This window comes from Hermetia illucens, chromosome 4 (assembly GCF_905115235.1).
Source record: "Hermetia illucens chromosome 4, iHerIll2.2.curated.20191125, whole genome shotgun sequence".
NCBI lineage: Eukaryota > Metazoa > Arthropoda > Insecta > Diptera > Stratiomyidae > Hermetia > Hermetia illucens.
Genome location: NC_051852.1, coordinates 132,765,910 through 132,786,391, shown reverse-complemented (window position 1 = coordinate 132,786,391; position 20,482 = coordinate 132,765,910). Strand labels below are relative to the sequence as shown.

Below are 20,482 nucleotides of genomic sequence, written 5' to 3'. Positions count from 1 at the left end.
TAAATGTAGAGGTCATTGATCCTAACCCTTACAAAATCGTGTTCGCGATGCTTCATTGCTTGCTGTAAGACTCGATTACTGCAAGCCCCCACCGCAGTCTTTCCACTTATGTCTGTTGCCCAAACACCATGTTGGAGGCTTTTGTATTGTTCGTAGACATTAGTAACATGGATTTCCTCTCCATACACTTTCTGTGCTAGCAGGTCTTCGACGGTTTGACAGTGATTTAAAGTCAGCTGGATGACTCTTTTTTACGTAGGGTACTTAAAGCGATCCTGTAGGCGGGACACCTGGTGCTACCCGTTATGTGGTTGCAATTGCGATCTTTGATTTCCCTGCATTAAAAGGCAGTGACGGTTCTTACTGCAATTCTTCGCTAAATCCATCTTCAACACAGTTTAGATCTATCAGGAGTGTTAGTGCAATGCTTCGCTATATGTCCGAATCCGAGCTATTAAAAACACTTTTTTAGTGGAATTTGCTGGTATAGCTTGCACACGACCCAACCGATGCGGATTTTATCTGCAGTGCTTTTGTAGTTGAAGTCACAGACATAGTTTGGGTTACTGTCTGCGCTCCACTGTACTCCTTAGGCTCTTGATGTCCGTTTCCTGCACGCCCTGCAGTTTCAATTGGTGTTTGAGCGCTACACAAATTTGCTCCTTGGTAGTGACCTCGTCAAGATCTTTTCCCTCTATCGTAACAATTGACCAACTTTCGCGGACGGTCGCTTGCTCGCCGAGTGAATCCATCGAGGCTTCACTCGGCGAGCAAGTCATCGGGATCCTTCTTTTCCTTCGACAGTTCGAATGGCGATCCTGTTTTTGTGTTCGTCTAATTCGGGTTACGTTGTCGCTAAACTCTTTCAGCATAGGATTTGCTTTAACGCTTCGTAAAGTATCAGCGTAGGACATACCCTCTCTTGCTGTTATTACCAGCGCTTCTTGACGGTTTTGTTTTGTAATCATTTTCCCAGGTTCACCCCGCTCTTTCCTTGATTTAACCAAAGTCCAACTTGGCCTCGAATCCCTTTGGCTACTGACTATCTTGGAGACGGTTATGGCGATTGACACTATTGAATACATGCAAAAGGGGGACATATTTTTTTTCATCAAATATGGTCATGTCAGATATCAAATGAAAGGTCTCGGTCAATATTTTCTGAAGCCGGCCTTAGTTTTCACATTTGATGGGAAGGTAGGGAGTGCGGGGGTCGAACGTGATCATTTCTTTAACGGATCAATTCTCAGAAACTACCCAACCATAAAATCTGAAATCAAGAGGCTGCCACTATATGGTACCTATGCTCCGAAAGCCCTTTTAAGTTTATCCGATAATCACGAAATTTTGTAACAATATAGGCTGTAATATGTTTAGTGGAAATCACACCTTTCCTAACAAATTTATAATAGATCAAAGTTGCCGCTTCTTTGCAAATTTAAGACGTTAAACGTCACTTTCGGGTGATAGTGGAAATCCTCACATAATATATGCATATATTCCGTGTTAGGTACTAATAGGCCAGATACACACTCAAATGTCGTTATAAAAGAAACATACAAAACCTTTCATACCGGAACAGCCCAGCTTCCGGTTTCTCGACTTGTTCTCGTTTGGATCATCATTTTCGTCATGCTTTCGTTAATTCGTAAACCAACTTTGCTGTGTTCTCGAGGCTTATAAAAATTTCCTTTGCTGATGTGAACGAGCGCGCCATGTTGTTTATATTGTCTGCATATGCTTTGATTTGACTGAACTTATAGTGCAGGGTACCTTTTGTGTATACGTAAAATCTGTTACAGTGCCAGATTGAGCGGAAGAGGTGTCGCAACCGCATCTGTCAGCCTATTATTGTTTCTGACCTGCACTGTTGAGTGGGGGGTGGGATTGAGGAATTCTTTGGGGTAAGATGATCATCTCTATTGTGTTTCACTTTCAACCTTAAAAATTGTCCTGTTTTGGGGTGGCTCATTTCTCTGGCATGGGATTCATATTCAATCAGTTCTTCCGTTGTTGTTCTGCTAGAGCGTTTTAGGTCATGCAATTTGTCGTTTATAGACGATCTAGAGGTTTCCCCATGAGATTCTGGAAAACAGGACGTAATTGTTTCTCCAGGTTTGCCTTGTACTCTTCCGCTATTAAATTATTTATTAGTTTTCCAACTTCAAATTTTCGAAGTGGGTTGGTTATTTCGCAGGGTCTTTGGAATTCGGCACCTGTAGACACTTTTACCATGTAGGGGCCCGGACCACAGTTTTCTGCTCGATATGATCTCATGTCGAGGATACTATATTACCATCCTTTGGTGATGAGAAAGTGGTCTATTTGGTTGAAGGTAACACGCCCACGCCCTTTTGTAAATTCGATGTGAACGGGGATTTTATAATTGAATTCTGCTACTTGCAAGTCAGTGAGGCGTTGGCTTGACCGTTGTAATTTGATATATCATGGAGATTGTGCAAATTGGTCGTACCTCGATATGTCTCTTCGCTCCCAACCTTGGCGTTGAAATCAGCGAGCAATATGTTGACGTAGCTTTGTATTGATGAAGGGGGTAGGTTAATTCCGGAAATATATATCTACATTGAAAACTTGAAATTGTAGTTTGGGAAAACTATTTGTCTATCAATGTTGAGGCAATTCAGAGACAATGAGTCGTATTGTCCAACTAAGTATCGGCACAAGGAATGTGGTTTATAGTAACTGACTATATTATGAGAAGGGATTGGAGTTACTAGAAGCTAGTAGCGACGGAAATTCTAACCAATAGGATGTGGAAGAATAGTGAAGTGATTGAAAGGTTTGCCACTGTAGCCTTCATTGATGTATCTAAAGTGAAATGCTAGGTCTGATCTTGGGCTGCTGGGATTCCCATCGCATCTGCGAGTCTTTTAGCTTCGCAATATATAGTAGTGTTGATTGTTTATTCCCTACTGGAGTGCAGGGTATCTACACAGTCTTTGGTGAGATTGTGCTTCAGTTTCATTTTCATTACACCTAACGCTGTGTTCAAAGGGCTCAGTGGTTAGAGTACTAGGCAATTGACAGAAGAGCAGAAGGTCGCGGTTTAAATCTCACTCATGGCAGTGGCATCTGTATCGTGGTTGGATGTCGGATATCAGCCGACTCAGCGTTGAATGGTTACCTGAATCAAATCAGGGTAATGGCTGCGCTGGAGCGCAATGCTAATCACGGTATCTCCTACAGAGTATTATAATTTTGTGGTGTGCCGTTGGGGTCTTGAATCAACTGCTCTCAAAGCCCTGATCCCATTGGATTGTCGCGCCAATGATTATTATTATAATGATGTGCAAATGATAAGCTCGCAGCAGCGAGATAAAAGCAAAATAAATCAGACATCCATGACGACTGGGATTCTAACCCAGAGCAACGAGATTGAGAGGCTGATGCTCTACTGCCTCAACCACCGCGGCTTCAATATATGCTAGGGGTTTTCAGACAGAACTAGTATTTTGGTCTCTCACTAAACGGAACCCTCTAACTTATTTGCGCAATGCCACAATTTTCTGGCTTCACGATTACAGGCTAGCCAGACAGGGTTCAGCGGATTCAAATATGATCTTCTTGCAATACAGAACCTCGGTCAATACCATGGGGGAGTAGAATATTTTTTTTTCATTTCTTTACTGCAACCAACGCCAAATAGTAACGGTCGGTCACCTGTAACAGACCGAAGAAAATATGGCCATAATACAACTTATAACAAACGAAAAGTTTACTAGATGCACGGCAAGAATCAAATCTACATCGGGGCGCTTCATTGTACTGACACTGATACAGTTGTGGAGAAGAGGGAGAAGTTTTTGTAAATCTTTGTAAGTGGACAGTGGTTATTAGTTAGAGCATTCATGGACCAGCTTGAAAATGTGTATAACAACAAGATTTTAAAATTCTCGCATTGTTTATCTTAGATGGTGATCAGAATCATGAAGGTGTTTCATTCGGTTAGCTAATGGAGACTGCATAAGCTTTTACAAAGCGGCTTTTTAAATCAGCGAACCAAACAAATAATTATATTTCAAACATTTTCTATAGCTCTCTTTTTTTTTGACGTATAAAATATAGGTTAGAAAAATACATATAATACTATAAACACATTGCACAACTTTATATTATATTATTCATTGACATTGAAAAGAATCTAATTAACAGAATTCGAACCGTGCTTGCTAGAGGATGGAGTCCGTTTGATCTCCGAAGTTAAACGTTGCGGTAGATAACTTGTATAAAGATGGGGGACCATGTGGGAACATTCAATTAATTTTTTCATAGTTTGTTTTAGTTTTAGTTGTTTGCTGTAAAACAGTTATTCTAGAGTAGATAAAGGTGCACAAATTTATATACATATTTATCTGAGCTGGGAACTACTGTATGCTAGTTAACTAATGCAGAAGGAATTCGTCGTGTAAACGAGTTTCGAAAAATGGTGACGATTATTTTTTTAAGTTATACAGATAGGTACAAACAGAACAGTATTGCATGTAAACTTCTCTAGATGATAAATCTTCAATCTTTCATATCTTTTATCTACGTTTCCGACTTGTTATTTACTTTTTTGACCTTCTAACCAACGTACGACCTAAAAGCTCTCCCTCTTTTCAACTGATGGTTGGCAAATGCTTTTTTTAATTTTTCCTCATTTCTTCACAGTTTATCGAGACTTTAGAACTCTTCTACAGTGAAAAAAGTCCCCTTATGGTCATCATATGATTCTATCTAGTTTGCGTGACAGGCAGGATTTAGCATATTAGCTTGACGATGAGTTTGATGGGAAGATTTTCAGAAGATTTCAGATATAATAAAATCCTACTTCCCCAGAAATGATCTGATTTTTATTTTTTCTGGATTGTAGAGCACATTTATATAAGGGTTCCAGGATTTGATTGGAGATACTCTAAGGCGACGCCAATCGACGTTTAGCAAAAAAATAGAAACTTTGGTGTTGTTGGCTGCCGAATTGACGAAACACAATTTATGTTTCTAAGTATACTGCAGGCCTTAGAGCTTACTGATATTTGTATCAAGGTCTATTAAGGGTATCTCATAAAATATTTCTAACTCGCCTCATTTTTGATGATAATATTATCTATGAATTTTGCAAACAAAAAGATTTGTGAATACGAAATTCAACCAGTTTTTAGATTTAGTTGAATCATTGAGTTGCAGTGAAAAAGTTTGGTTGCTCTATCGTCTTATCAAAGAGCTTCCTCATATTAAATGTTTCGGAAAAAACAAGTTTTTCCGAAAACTTATGAATGAAATAGTAGAGAATACCAAAAAGTAAGCATTTACTATCGCGTGAATACATAAGTTTTCTTTACTGTGACCGTAACCCAGTTCTTTCACTTGGAAACTATACGAACTACAGAAAATACATGATTACTTGAAGGTATAGTTCTTAATTTGTGTAAATACATTCATATGCGCTATCTAATGCTGCCTAATTCAATTTAAACAGTTGAATAGGGTTCCAAGCAGATTGTTTGCTTATAAAAATGTTTCGCAAAATATTTGCTGTAGTCGCACTTTGCTATTCCGTGTTCTCAGTTGAAATCCCAATTTATTTTAAGAAATATGATAAACTGTTTGATTTTAGTGAGTTTACTTATCCTTAATTCGTCGATATCCTGCTTTGGTTTACGAATTATCGGTGGAGAAAAAGCAAACATAGCGAGTTTCCCATCAACAGTTTCATTGCAGCAAAATGGCGAACACTCTTGTGGAGGAACCATCATCAACAACGTGACCATCCTAACAGCGGCTCATTGCGTGAAACCCTTTACTGCCAAAGTTTTGGCTATTCGAGCAGGATCTGATTTCCATGATCAAGGGGGTGTGGTACGAAAAGTGAGCCGAGTAAAGATGCATCCGAAATACAGTGATATGACACTAAACCATGATGTGGCGCTGGTGTTCCTAAGCTCCCCTCTTGAATTCTCATCAACCATTAAGTCCGTCCCCATTGCAGTGAAAGGCGACCTCTTACCAGCGAATGCAAATGCAACAGTAAGTGGATGGGGAACGACCGTCCAGGATGGTGAAATTTCGAAACACCTTCGAAGTGCAGTTGTTAAGGTGATCAGCATAAAGAAATGCAGGAAACTCTTTGGAACCCAAATTAAATCAACTATGTTTTGCGCTGGACTCCTTTCGGGATCGAAGGACGCTTGTCAAGGAGATTCGGGTGGCGGCCTCATTGTTAATGGTAAAGTAGCCGGGGTGGTTTCATGGGGTCTTGGTTGTGGGATGCCGAATCTACCTGGAATTTACACCAGGGTGGCAACAGTGAGCAATTGGATAATGGCCAATTTGAAAAACTAAGCGCTAAGAAGGGCATATAAGGCAGGTTTAGGTTGTTATGTTCCGTGTGTTATGTAAGTTTACTTTTGTTGAGAACGTTTGAATTAAAAAATAGAAAAAAATTGAGAAAATGTTATTTTCCTTGATTAAAGATGAACGAGTTATATTTTAAGGTCAAGGACTCTTAACTGTCATGCCCCAAAGGCGGGTTTCCACCTGTGGGGTATGAAGAACTTTGGTCGAATGGTAGAAACCTCGTATTTTCAAGATTGTGAGCTTGATGTTGTCATAGCCCTTTGCCAAATCAGTAATAGTGAAATTTCCTAATCAAGAATCATAAAGCGATTGTAGTGAGGTGTACGCCAAGCCTGTGCGTCAACCAAGTTTTCCGTTTAAGATAATGTCAGGGTAGCACAGTCCCACTGTCTGAGAAACTTGCTTTGTTGGTGTTTATCTTCAGTTCAACTTTATTTGGCCAATCCAGAGCCATTTGGCTAAGGGTCATGACCCGGTAAAAGAGCAAACAAATATTATCAGCATAGTCGAGGTGTGAACAGATGTTGTAGGCCATTGAATTCCTCCACGTTCACCGGACAAAGCAAAGTGGAGAATGTCATCGATTATAAAACGAAATAATATTGCGGACTCCACGTTGGGCCTCAAAATCCTCTGAGATTTTACCTCGGTTCAAAAAGTGACATTTCGCGTCATCATATGTCAGTCTGATGATAGTTATTAGTTTCTGCGGAATGTCCATCCTACAGCATTTCAAATAGATTCTCTGTTCATATTCAATATAACATCCTCCCCTTGGGTGCCAACTAAAGGTGAAAATGGAAGACTGCGACTGGGAGAAATCATGTCAAGGTCGAGTCACAGATTTTGGAGGCCTCAACAGATTTATGCTCTCTCACGAAGAAATTTGTGATAGACAGGCTACCCACTTCACTACACCCGGTGACTACGGCGCGGTCAGTTAGAAAGGATAGCATAGCAACTCCCTCAATGAGAGGAATTGGAAACCTGACATGACCGGCCTGTCAGTGATACTATTGCCTAACTTTTCAAAAAACGGGAGTGGAAGGCTGGGCAGAAGGAAAATTCAGCCGCACAGGATAAGAGACTACGAACTTGCCTATCAGAGCTTTCTCCTCCGCCTCTACCAGGGAAAGCGGAAGAAAGGGAAGCGTGATGTGGACGCAACTGGTCTAAACAGAAAACAGATTAATGCAGCTCGGACATCACGAACTTAGGAGGGCTTCCAACCGACAACAATGGAAGGGACTGCAAAAGAAGAACTTTCTTGAGAATAAGGACATGGGCGTTGGTTCACCACCAAGTGTGGCAATACCCTGAGAAATCGGACGCATGAAGCGGAACTACCGGTGGAAGATGAGGACAAGCTGGTAACGCCGGACATTGAACGCAGTAAAGTTTTCAGTGAGCGGCGGTTTTCTTATTCGATTACACTTATGTCTACAAATATAATGATTAGTTAAATTAACCGGCAGCATGCCAAAGCCTCTTCCTATTTTCTGTTAGCAAGGCTGGTAAAATTGAGGAACTGTCCTTAGATATTTCTGACCCAAGAGCCATGGGTTCGTTTTAACAAAATCTATCAGTAAAGGGTACTAGGGTCTTCTTCGATCAGAGATCCTGGAGGGCCAAGAGCTGCGTCCTGATGTGAAAATTGTTAGAGGCATTCATGCTGAGACATTTCTGTTCCCAAGACCTAGTCGCGGTCAACTTTAAATACGAGGTTAATGACAAGAGGAGAAACGTCATAGTTGGCTCTGTTTACTGACACTATGATCTTTTGTGTCTTCCGCAACGCAAGAACTAAGGGATCTTGCATTGTTTGCAGAATCAGATGGCTTTGAATTATGATTAGGTTGTGACGCGAACGCTCAGCATAGTTGCTGTGATAGCAGCAACTGTAATCTTTGAGGAAGGAAGCTGTTTGATTTTGATTTTTACACCACCCAGGTGAACAATTTCAGGCAAATCAGCCTAACATCGTTTTCGGTGAAATGTCTGGAGAGACTGGTTGAGCATTACATTCGTGAGAAGGCGCTAAAGTCGCACCCCCTAAATGAAAACCAACATGCTTACCAACGTGGAAAGCTCTGTGAGTCTGCCATTCATTCTTTGGTTTCAAAAACAGAGGATGCATCTCTAAAGGGTGAGTACCTAATTGGGGTGTTCCTAGACATTGTAGTGGCTTTTGACAGTGCGCCTTTCCAAAAGCTTTGTGATGCCGCCAGTGAGCATGATGTTGACGAAACTCCAATAAAGTGGATCTACGTTATGCTAACGCAGAGATTGTTGTGTGTTAAAGTAGGTGTTGATCGCTATCTAGCAACAGAAGCGACGAAAGGCTGCCCGCAAGGAGGTGTGCTATCGCCACTTGTGTGGAGTACACTGATCAACTCACTACTATGCGAACTGGAAAATCTGCCAATACACGTTCAAGCTTATGCGGATGACATAGTTGTGCTGGCTGTTGGTCGAGATCCGGATTGGTGTGTAGAAATACACAACGCGCTGTTGATTCATTGACAGTTGGTGTCACAGTCATGGACTTTCGGTAAATCTAAATAAAGCCACAATGGTATTATTTACAAAAAGGAAGAAACTGAATGGTCTTCGCCTTCCAGAGATGAGGGGTACAATCCTTCAACTCTCCGAAGAAGTGAAATATCTGGGAGTTATTCTGTCCGAAAAGCTGAGTGGTTAGAGCACAAGGCTCTCGTATGGAAAGTCGCGGTTCAAATCTCGCTGGTGGCAGAGGGATTTGTATCGTGAGTTGACGTCGGATACCAGTCGACTCAGCTGTGAATGAGTACCTGAGTCAAATCAGGGTAATAATCTCGGGCGAGCGTAATGCTGACCACATTACCTCCTACAGTGTACTACTGTAGTGTACCGTTACGGTCTTGAATGAAGTGCTCTAACACACTTGAAGGCCCTGATCCAATATGGATTGTTGCGCCAACGATTATTATTATTATTAATCTAGACAAGAAGCTTCTTTGGAATAAACATGTAGAGATAAAGATGAAAGGAGCTCTCACAGGTTATCGGCTGCATAGGCGGACCTTTGCTTCGATATGGGGACTTAGGCCTCAGATAGTAATGTGGATATAAGTTGCTATCATTAAGCCGATGGTCGTTTATGCATGCGTAGTGTGGTGGGTTAAGATAAAATAAAAGAGTTTTCACTGTAAACTAGCCAGACTTCAAAGACAACCACATCCGGCGCAGCTCTGAATTCAATACTCAATTTGCAGCCTTCGGATTTCTTTATTCAGAGCACTGTAATGAGAGTAGCTCATAGACTAATTCGATTGGATATATGGGAAAACAATGGACGGGGGGAGCACGGAGCATTGGAAGAGTCATTGGGAGAACTGAATTTAGTTTTCGCAATGCCTTCCAATTCACAGATCCCCATACATCTGTTTGATAGAAGATATGATGTTATCTTCAAACGGAGAGAAAACTGGGACGAATCAGGAGAATGCGTGTCATGATATACTGACGTCTTCTACACCGGTGTCTCAAAGGTAGAACAGGGTTTGGGAGCAAGAGTCTACCTCTCGAATAAAAACGAGAAATGGGCCTTCCTTTGGCACAATACACAACGGTCTTTCAGGGGCCGGAACCAACAATTGGGGTGTCGACAGAATTGGCTAATGCTGTTATCAGAAACTAGGAATGACCTTCCCATAATGACAGAAGCCTTAGTGCTGCTAGACAGACCATTGTGGGTATTTTGACTGTCCATAAGTCATTAGTTGGGCATATGTTCAGAATAGGAATTATCCAAGATGATACGTGTCCATCCTGCGTTGAGGAACCAAAATCCAGAGTACATTTTTTATTTGAATGTCCCGCCTACGGACGCATCAGACATCAGATCCCGTGATGAACTCAGGGTATCCTCACTCAGGGCTGGATCGTGACGATCTAACTTTATTTGTTATTTTGATTTTAATTTATATTTCATGATTGATTACGATATTGTTTTACCGGGGAAAATAAGTTGATCCGGACAAAGCTCTTTTTCCTAGAGACAAGGCTAGCTGGAACGGAGAATCCCAAAGTATACTATTCGCGGTAATATCTGAACCTATGCCAGCACCCAGTCGTTCATGGTAGTCACACCTTGCCGTTGGGTTTGATTATCGTTTAGCGACAGCCATCTCGTCTGCTTCCCCAGAGGACCCTTCTTACTCAGCTCCCTCACCCCGGTAAAGTAGGTAATTGTCGAGTAAAAGAAAGAGGCTTTTCCAAAAATCGCATTAAGGTAGGTCTCCAATTTTCAAGCCGTTAAAGTTGCACTTTCCTAGCAGACACATTTAACACCAGAATTGTTTTGTCTTTCTTCATGGGCAATTATTAATTAATCTTAAACACTGAAAGTCTCAAAAGAATATTTCTCACAGATACTCGTGTGTACAATATGGTACTTCAGTGGAAAAATACAAGCGACAAGGTCACACTTATTTAAAATAATTTTAATTTCTAATTAAACAAAAAACGATTATCACCCAAAAGATAGTTTGAACAACTGTTTTGAAAGGAAACGACAGTATTGAAGCGAATAAACAACACTATTGCCATTTTTAAAGTTCAACTCGCCTCTGTTGATTCTCAGTTCAGTTTTGAATTTGGAATGTATCGAATTGTTGCGTTTCTGCTGGGCCTGCTTGCCTCCCAAGGGTATGGATTTAAGATCCAACCGCGGATAGTTGGTGGTAGAACTGCAGCCATCACAACTTATCCGTACCAGGTATCCATCATCGCGGATGGCAACCATATTTGCGGTGGGGCTATCATCAAACCGTCTACAATCATAACTGCGGGCCATTGCGTATACGGTCGTTCCGCCACCGAGCTCAGCATTAGAGCTGGATCGGATTACAGGACTTCAGGTGGTGTCGTCGTTCAAGCGAGTGGTTACAAAACACATCCAAATTTCAATAGGAACACACTAACCTTCGATGAGGCATTGATATATCTGAAGACTCCTCTTACCTACAGTTCGAAAATTCGACCCATTCAGCTGATCAATCGAGGTTTACGCGCTAAAGATACTGCTAAAGTTTCCGGCTGGGGAACAACCTCTGAGGGTGGCCAGTTATCTGAAGTTCTTCGAACTACAAGTTTTCCTATTGTATCGCGTGCAAGATGCAAACGCATCTATAAGAAGGCCCTTACTCGGAGCATGTTCTGTGCTGGGAGGATGGTTGGCGGTCGAGATACTTGCCAAGGAGATTCTGGCGGACCATTGACAGTGGATGGGAAGCTTGCTGGTGTCACTTCATACGGAAATGGATGCGGAAAACGTGGCTATCCTGGAATTTATACTAGAATCATCGCTACGAGGAAATGGATCATTAGAAATGCAAAGTGATAGATTTCATTGTGGTTGAATAGAAAATTACTTTTGTGTAAATTCGCAATTTTCATAAGTGTTTGCTTTTGATGTTAGTAGCTGGTAATGACAACGTAAAATGTTGGTGTTTGCAAGGTGTGTTACGCAGTAACGGAACTGTACTTGTTGTTTCCAAATTAAGAGAAGAAGGTCCTTCACACGGTTATGCATGCTTCAGTTCTCTCCAGGTCTTTCCGAGAAGCCTGAAATCCTCTTATATTGTTTTGCTCCGGGTGCGTTTTTGGTTGATCCAATTATCGGCTGCTTTGGGGTATCGGGTTCCATTGCCCGGCAAAGACAGCAATAGAGTTGTCGCCTATGAGCGAAGACGTGGAGCTTTCTAGAAAGGTTAACGATTATTTTCCAGAGGAATGGCCTTAGCGTTGAGATATATGGATTTCCTGACATTAAGTAAGATATCAAAGGCGGATCTAACGCTGTAAATGCTTCAAATAACACCAAGATCGATGCCGATATTAACAAAAGCAACGCTGTCAAAGTACACGGGTTGATGGATGCTTTCAGTGAACCACAGGTTAAAGAACACAGGAATAGTGCGATGATCTCCCAGACTTTTGTTTTGTTGGTATTTATCTTCGGTCCGACTCAGCTTACTAGCTTCCTACCATTCTACAAATCCCGAGCTGTTTAGCCCAGTTCCATGACTCGATGAAATAGAAAGTGGATGTCATGAACGTCACTGATGATGAGAAGGAGCAGGACTTGCCTCCGAATACAGTTCTGGTGAACTCTGTTTTGGAGTTCAAGTTCCTTCAGTATTTTACCAAGTTGCTACGCATGACATTTTGCGTTAATATATGTCCTAATATCTATGAATTTCTCCAGAGTGCCATCTCTGCTCCAAACACTCCAAATGCACTTCATGTTTCCGCTGTTGAAAGCCTTTTCGTCGATGATGATGAACTCCGTATGCTGCTCTACATTAACTTGCAACTTACTGATGTGGTCAGAACAGAAGAGAGGTAGCTACTCTCTATCGAGCTTGTGGTCTGTATTTTCGTGGAGCGATACTATTGTTCGCGAAAACTTTTTCTCTTGTTGTCAAAAACAAGACAGTAGAAGCTAAATTTGACACCGTAATTATAATGACAACAAAGACCGCGAGACCCTATCACATATCTGAGTAACGTACTATATTAGAGCTCATTTAGGCATTACGACGTTTCATCGCCATCGCAACGCCCTCTTTAACCCCTTCTGGATTGCCTTGAGATGCACGGGGAGACCCTTTTCCTTCTCTATAGGGAAGTCTCCGTTTGTGTTTGACGCGATATTATTGATATGTTCCTTATTCTGGATTGATATCTTCGAGTCAAGATTTTGAGTGTTCAATTGTTATACGCCTCAAGAGGCAGAGAAGTGCTCTTCAGATTCCTACGACCTTACCTTGCTTAACCACGGAATTTTCGCTCAAGTTGAAGAAAGTATTTTGGGGGCTTGGATACCATTGCCGACGAGAATTCGATCCCAATTTGCGGTTGAAACAAAAAAGTCGTTGTCGAAAAATTAGTCTGCCTTTTAGGAATAGTCAACATGTCCACAGCATTTGGAGGATGCTGGTACTTCAACCACTATCCTTTTTAGTTGTTTTTTGCTGCAATCGGGAAACGACTTCTACGATGATATTCTCAGTTGGCCTCTAAAAGAGGGCCGTGGAAAATCCTAGCAGTCGTTAACCGAGAAGCACTTCTTCAAATATTGCCCAAATCAAGGAGGTAAGCTGCCCGCAGCGAATACAGCAAGGAAAAAGAAAGAATTTGAAAGAGGCTATTTTCCACCATCATCTTGAATCTTTCTGCTCCGCAACCGAATCACCTTGACGATAAGTTCCTGGTAGTAGGTATTAGTTTGCCGAGTATATTCCTGCTATTCGTGCTAAGTATATTGCAAGCATTGAAGGGGCTGTGCTATAGGTCCGGCTGATCGCGAAACGCTAGTTTGTGTACTTCAGCCGATATATTGTCAGGTTCTCTCTTTCAACGCGAAAAATGTGCAATATTTATCGACTAGCTGCTGCCTGCGGCGTGTGAGTGTGTTTGAGGTGAAGCCTTTGTGCACTCAGACTTTAATGGTCCATTGTACTCGTCTGACAGTATATCCCGGATTGGTTCATGTATCGTAAGATTTCCGTTAGTGGATGTGATGCTATCTATTGTAGTTGGAGCACATCAGCACCAAAAATCTGATGTCTGATGCATCCATAGGCGGGGCACTTACACTGAAAATGTTCCGTGGATTCCGCTTCCTCATTACAGGGTGGGCACGAATCATCTTGGATGATTCTTATTTTGAACATATGACTAGTTGGTGAATTATGGCCAGTTAGAATGCCCACAATACTTCTGCAAGTCATCCCGCTTTATGACAGCATAAACTTTGTAGTATGTTTGTTTGGTTCTGACAGGAAATGTCATGTATCTAGGAGCATTAAGGCTTCGCTACTTGTCAGTATGGGGAGCTTGTTCCAGTATGATGTAGAAGTTTGTTTCGATACTGTTCGCTGTCTGCTTAACACTAGGTCAGTTTTTATCTTCGTGTCGTATTAGCAACTCGTTGACTTGTAGAATACAGATCATGTAACTCGCGTCCTAGTTCTTTTCGGTTCCACCTTGAAGAAGACACAGTCCTGATTCAGCAGTATGAGCAACGCTTTCACTAGCTGCGCGATGAACAGTTCGCAGAGAATGATCCTCTCCTTTTCGCTTCAATGCCTTTGTAAGGGCTGTCCCTATCCTGCAATCAATTCAAATTTTTCAAGTTTTCAGCCTCCAGAATGCGCAAAGTTGATGCTTATTCGGGTATTGGTTACGTCGGAAAATTTAGGCCCATTTTGATTTTTTGGAAAAACAATCATGTTCTCGGAGCATGCAGGCTATAAATCTTTTCCTATAGCTCTTTGACCACCTCATGTGACGTACCCTTGTTATTTCCGAATCTACAAAAGTCAACGATTATTCCGCTATTTTTCGTCTCCCGGATGCAAGGCACCCCTGCTTTATTATCCTCAGGCTTGATCTTACAGCGCATCTGATTTTATGCAGATGGTTTTCTATCGGTACGGCAGAATCTTTCCTCGTAACCTTCTCCGCTTTCTTTTGTATGATCTGGAGGCTACTTGGATAAAGTCCTCCCTTCGTCTTTTCCCTACTTCACTTTGAAAAGGGCTTTGGGAACTGTTTACCATTTGCAGTATTCTCTGTTTTCCGCTGCTGTTGATATTGCGCGGTTCAGCAGCTTTCCATTTTTAGCGCATTTAATGACATTTCGTGAAGACAGGTTGCCGACTGAATGCCCCTTACAATTGGCAAGCACATTTTCAGAAGCCTTTCCTCTTCAGTTCTGGCAGTCGGCTAAATTTAACCCTCAAGTCCAAAGGCATTTGACTAATTTCAGCGATCTCAATTTAGGTTTTTTTTTGTGAAATACTGCTGCTGTAGATAGCTGGATTTGCCGTCTTCGCACCGGCAGTGACATCATTTTGTCACTTTGTATTGTCCGTACACATTTTAGAGTCTCACCGGGTGTCATTTGTTCAATAATTTACTTTCAGTCATCCAAAAAAGTCAGTTTCTTATTAAAAATTGTCCTCAGATCCTGGAGCAAATAGGTAGATTAATATATATTTAAAGTTCAGAAAGGAGGCAGACTTAAGGGAGACACTGAATTGAACGACGACCAAACGTGGGTAGCTCTTTACCTTTCTTTCCGGTGCCCTCTGTTTGTATTACATGATGTGCAATCGAGCAGGCCGCAATAGCCAGAAATGGGTGTAACATTTGGAATCCCTCTATCTCAGTCACATGAAGCCTGAATTATGCTTAGCTAACATAATCTTAGAATTCACGGATTGATTAGCGCTCATTCCACTACCGACCCGCCCTTTGAAACGGCTTGCTTTTGATATCCAAAAATAAGAGACGGAAACGAATTACAGTTTCGTCGAGGGTAGAGGCAACTCTACCCCTATCAGACGCTGCCTGATCTCAGCGCTGGGAGTAGCGCAAAACACAACATGAGTACGAATTGTAACGAACATAAATCTGCTATACTCCTGACCAAAGTTTGGCCAGGGTTAGACATTTTGTTTAGGGATGGAGGGATACTAAGTCTCCATTCGCTTCATAGCGGACCTTGATAAAACAGTAAACCGTCTTTGGCTCTTATTTTTGAATGCTTGGATGCCAAGTAAAAAAGAGGGTTCCGTGGACTAAAGAAGTGGGAGGAAGTTGTAACATACTACAACTGCCTCCTGAGTCAGCCCGCGTCATCTTAACGACGTCATCAGAGAGTCCTCATGGCTCCGCGGACTCTCAGTGTATCCCGATGTATACTGGTCACCCACGGTTCACTCTTTACTCAACTAGGGGTTGAAACTACATTCTTGGACTCCATTGCGTTAGGCAGGGAAGCAGAAGCTGGTGCAAATTACAATGATTTCACCACCGTGCCTTGCTTTGCGAGAGAGCCTGTGGATGGTCGCAAGCTTTTCGGTAGTTCTATGAGGGATATTAACGGCAGGCTTCTCATCCATGAGCCACTTCAATCGTATAACATCTAGTGAAATTTCACTCTTGTGGATGACATAAGCTATCGTAACATACGGATACGGACTGCTCTTTTAAACTGAAGTGACATCATCTTTGCTATCAATGCACTCGAGTGAAGTAAAGTTATCGGCCTTAGCCTGTGGTACTGTTCATTGCAGCCCCTGTAGTCTCCGCGGAGTTGTTACTTCCACTTGTTGGTAAACCCTGGAGACTCCAGATCTTTGTCAGTGTCAGTGTAAGGAGGAGAAGATCGTTAAGATTTCAAAGAGTTGCAGTGTTGAGTGTGCCAATTTGAGGGATATCCTCTCCTCGCGCTCCTTGCGTTCGTAATAGCTAAAGTTATCCTGGAATGCATCAAAGGACACCACCTCCGTTTCAGTTATTTCAAATTGATTCTGAAAAGGCTTTAGACATTGTGACCAGGGAGTGTATCTGGAATGCTCTATGCAGACGAGATTTCCGGAGAGATTAATAATTATTATCAGAGCGAAGTGAAATTATGGAAGAATTTGTGGTCCAAAGCGGGGTCCTACAAGGTTGCAGTCTGGCACCGATGCTATTTCTTTTTATTTTCGGTGACGTTGAGGAACGTACATTGACTGGAGGACGTAGAGGGCTTGAATGGACCTTGAAATCTTCTTCAAATATTTCAACTAAGAGGGCGACATTTGTTAGCATTTTCAATGGATTTTGGCCAAATGGCTCTGGATTGGAGGTATACGTATGTAGTTATACTGAAAATAAAGATAAATAGAACTGACGGGTTAGGACGGGAGTATCTGTCTATCGATTTGTCTTTCTTCGTAGCATTATTTCTGCCAACGATTATTCTGAATCAAAATCTAAAAATGTAGACACTTCAAAACGAACACCAAGTTGAGATTGTCTAGAGCATTTGTTCTCTCTGCGCTGTTATATGGGAGCAGCGTCCACCACCGTTTCTAGGAGACTTCGAACCTTCGTTAACACCTGTCTCCGCAGTATCGTCGGTGTCTCGCTCCACGTGGTTCGGCAGTTATATAAGAAAATTTGATATTTTTTATTGCAGTTCGATTATCTAAAGTTCTTCCACGCTGGCTATTGGCTTCTGAAGAATAGAATTCCATTGATAAAAAAGTTCCTTGTTCACGTATAAAGTATTAAAATTTATCAAAAACATTCCATTCATCGAATATTAAATAACCTGGCCTTGAAGGTAAATTTGTACAAGTGCATATAATGCAAATTATCGATTAGAGGAAGAATAAATACCGTTTTCAAAGATCTGCCCCAGCAACTTTCACTTCAGTTTCGGTACGGCCATGCATCGAATTATCCCGCTTATTTTGACTCTACTTATTGTTCAAGTGGTTGGTGTGCGAATCCAACCACGGATAGTAGGTGGAGTAAAGACTAGCATTCGCAGCTATCCCTACCAAGTGTCTATTTCGGCAGATGGTAATCATATTTGCGGCGGGGTTATAATTCGTGTGCGCACCATTCTTACGGCAGGACATTGTGTGCATCGCCGAAGACCCTCTTCAATCACCATCCGGGCAGGGTCAGACCTTAGAACCAGCGGCGGTACCGTGATTACAGCAAAAAGTTACAGAATTCACCCCAGATTCAATAGGAAGACACTGAACTTCGATCTGGCTATGATCTACTTGGAAAAGCCTTTGCCGTTTAATTCGCAAATCAAAGCTATTCCAATCAACATGCAGCGTTTACGGAGTAAAAGAAAAGCTGTTGCAACTGGTTGGGGAACTACCAGTGAACGAGGCCAACTTTCAAACGTTCTTCGGAGTACACAAGTGAACATTTTATCTTTTAGACAGTGCAAACGAGTATATAGAAGCGCATTAGGAAGCAGTATGTTTTGTGCCGGAAGAATGGGTGGTGGCAAGGATACTTGTCAAGGTGATTCTGGTGGGCCATTGGCCATGAATGGCTTACTGATTGGTATCACATCTCAAGGAAATGGATGTGGAAGAAGAGGCTGGCCTGGGATTTACACAAAGATTGCTTACACGAGGAGGTGGATCAATAGGTTCGCCTAAAAGATATTTATGGCTACAAGGTTGGAAAAATTAAAGATTTTGCAGTATATACTCTTAGTTTTACTATACATTTTGTTTATTAACCCTTTTCATTAAAAATCATCTATTTTCGCTCGACAGCACCGAGAGCAATCGGAATAACTCCCGCGATAACCATTACAGCTGGCTCCGAGACGGTACGATAGGCGGGCACAACTCTCAGAGGCCCCCGTCTTTGTACACGCGCTAGGTGCTTCCGGTACATTTCCTCACTGAAGGAGTCAGTCCATACTTTGAAACCGTACGGACTGAACTGCGTGCATCAGCAAGCAACGCATACTGAATGCGGGCCTTTTGGCATACGACATCAGCCGGAAAATTGCAATCACTCCAGCTGGAGCCTTGTCTGCGGTGTTGTGAATCTGCTCGAAGAAGCTCACCTTCGTGTCTATGATAATGCCGAGGTATTTCAACGCTGGCGTCGACAAGACTACGACTTAGATTTTCTCTAGAGCTAGGGATAATCCATGTTCAGTCATCCATCTCCTTATTCGCCGCATCACAATTCCCAGTGTACGCTGAGCTTGCTCAACCGTGTGTGTGGCAACCAGTGCCGCATCATCAGTTGCGTATCCGGCTAGGTGCGATTCATTAGACATCTCGAGTCGTAGAAGACAATCATATAAGATATTCCAAACGTCCGGACTAAAGATAGATCCCTGAACCACCTCCGATGTAACCTTCATTTCGTGTTATTCTTCCTGTATCTCGTAGAGCAGGACATAGCCCTTTAAATCCCTCAACATCTGCAATAGGTAGCTTGGAGTGTGGCAACGATTTTTCAGTGCCTCAAGCATGTGGTACCATTTTACTGAATTGAAGGCGTTTTTTGCGTCTAGGGTCGCAAGGAGCTCCATTCACGACAATGGCGACTGTATCCCTCAGCCAGTTTTACCGCTTAGACAACCTTCTCAATGGCATTAATTGTGGATCACTCCCTAGCTAAAACTATATTTCGTTGGTGCGTAGTCTCCCGCAATATGTATTGCGTCAGTCAGCCGTGGCTTGATGATCTTCTTAAGCAGCTTCCCCGTTATGTGCAATATATTGAGCGGACGATATGCTGATTGCGCCTCGAAGTTGCCTTTGCTCTTGCTTATCAGCACAACTCTTATAATCTTCGAGTGGGAGGGAAAACCACCTGCTGTCAAAAATGCGTTGAATGCGCTGAGTAGCAAGTTCGGTTTGTATTTACACACGAGTTTCAACACTTCGTTGGTAATATCATCCAGTTCTGGTGCTTTTTTGCCCCTCATGGACAGGACCGTCTCCTCCAGTTCCTTTGTAGTCACGAGTAGGCATCTCTCAGTACTCACTCCTTCATCGGCAGCGTTAATTAGGATGGGGTAGACAGGAAAAAGGGGTGTAAAATGCGCGCCGAGTTTTTTGGTAACCAGCTTATATACGAGACTTCATGGCTTTCTGTTTGCGTCGTTGATTAGCCTCTTCCAGCAGCGTGCCTTCTGCCTGATGATTTCGTGGCGGAGTTCCTTTTATACTCTGCGAGCCTAAGCATCACCTCGTCTTCGCCTTTTCCATGCTGAACAATCCGCCTAAGTCTTTGTAGGCTTGCAATTTCAGCCCCCCACCAGTATATAGATAATTTCCCGGGATACAATTTACTTTTCGGAGCCAATGCATTATATGCTGCGTTGATAAGGCCCATTGTTGAATGAACTAGCAATTCATTTGAAGTTCTTCTGTTTGCGCCTGCGTTGATTTACCCTTCTTGGGAGAGCTACGACAAATTTTGCAACGTCGATTTTCCCGATGTTCCATCCAATAGGTGTTTGCCGGAAGTCAGAACATTGGGTCGAGCTATTTTTTACTTCGAAGAAAATGTAATGATGATCATTGGCCATGAAATTTGGCAGTACTTTCCTTGTTTGATCGCTTGAACTAAGGATTCAGTAGCAAAAGTGAGTTTAGGGATAGTGCCCTCGCAACGAGGTTGTCGGGATATCGGAGTGCTACCGATATTTAGGACAATAAGTCCTCTCCTTGCTTGGATAGATTCATTCGGTGTGAAAAACGTCACTTCCGGATAGCGAAACCTAACGAACCCGTCTCCTTGA

At 42.2% G+C, this 20,482-nt stretch overlaps 3 protein-coding genes across 3 annotated transcripts; all 3 read left to right on the top strand.

The window, feature by feature from the left end:
- The first annotated feature begins 5,536 nt into the window (after positions 1–5,536).
- Positions 5,537–6,407, top strand: LOC119655586 (trypsin beta-like). Its single transcript, XM_038061529.1, has one exon. It carries the CDS (start codon positions 5,596–5,598, stop codon positions 6,340–6,342), a length of 747 nt encoding a protein of 248 aa, XP_037917457.1. The 5' UTR covers positions 5,537–5,595; the 3' UTR covers positions 6,343–6,407.
- A 4,561-nt stretch (positions 6,408–10,968) lies between these two features.
- On the top strand, positions 10,969–11,793 carry LOC119655587 (trypsin beta-like). The gene has a single exon (XM_038061530.1). It carries the CDS (start codon positions 11,000–11,002, stop codon positions 11,738–11,740), a length of 741 nt encoding a protein of 246 aa, XP_037917458.1. The 5' UTR covers positions 10,969–10,999; the 3' UTR covers positions 11,741–11,793.
- A 5,826-nt stretch (positions 11,794–17,619) lies between these two features.
- Positions 17,620–18,417, top strand: LOC119655588 (trypsin-7-like). Its single transcript, XM_038061532.1, has one exon. The coding sequence runs from the start codon at positions 17,631–17,633 to the stop codon at positions 18,366–18,368; it is 738 nt and encodes a 245-aa protein (XP_037917460.1). The 5' UTR covers positions 17,620–17,630; the 3' UTR covers positions 18,369–18,417.
- The last annotated feature ends 2,065 nt before the right edge of the window (positions 18,418–20,482 follow it).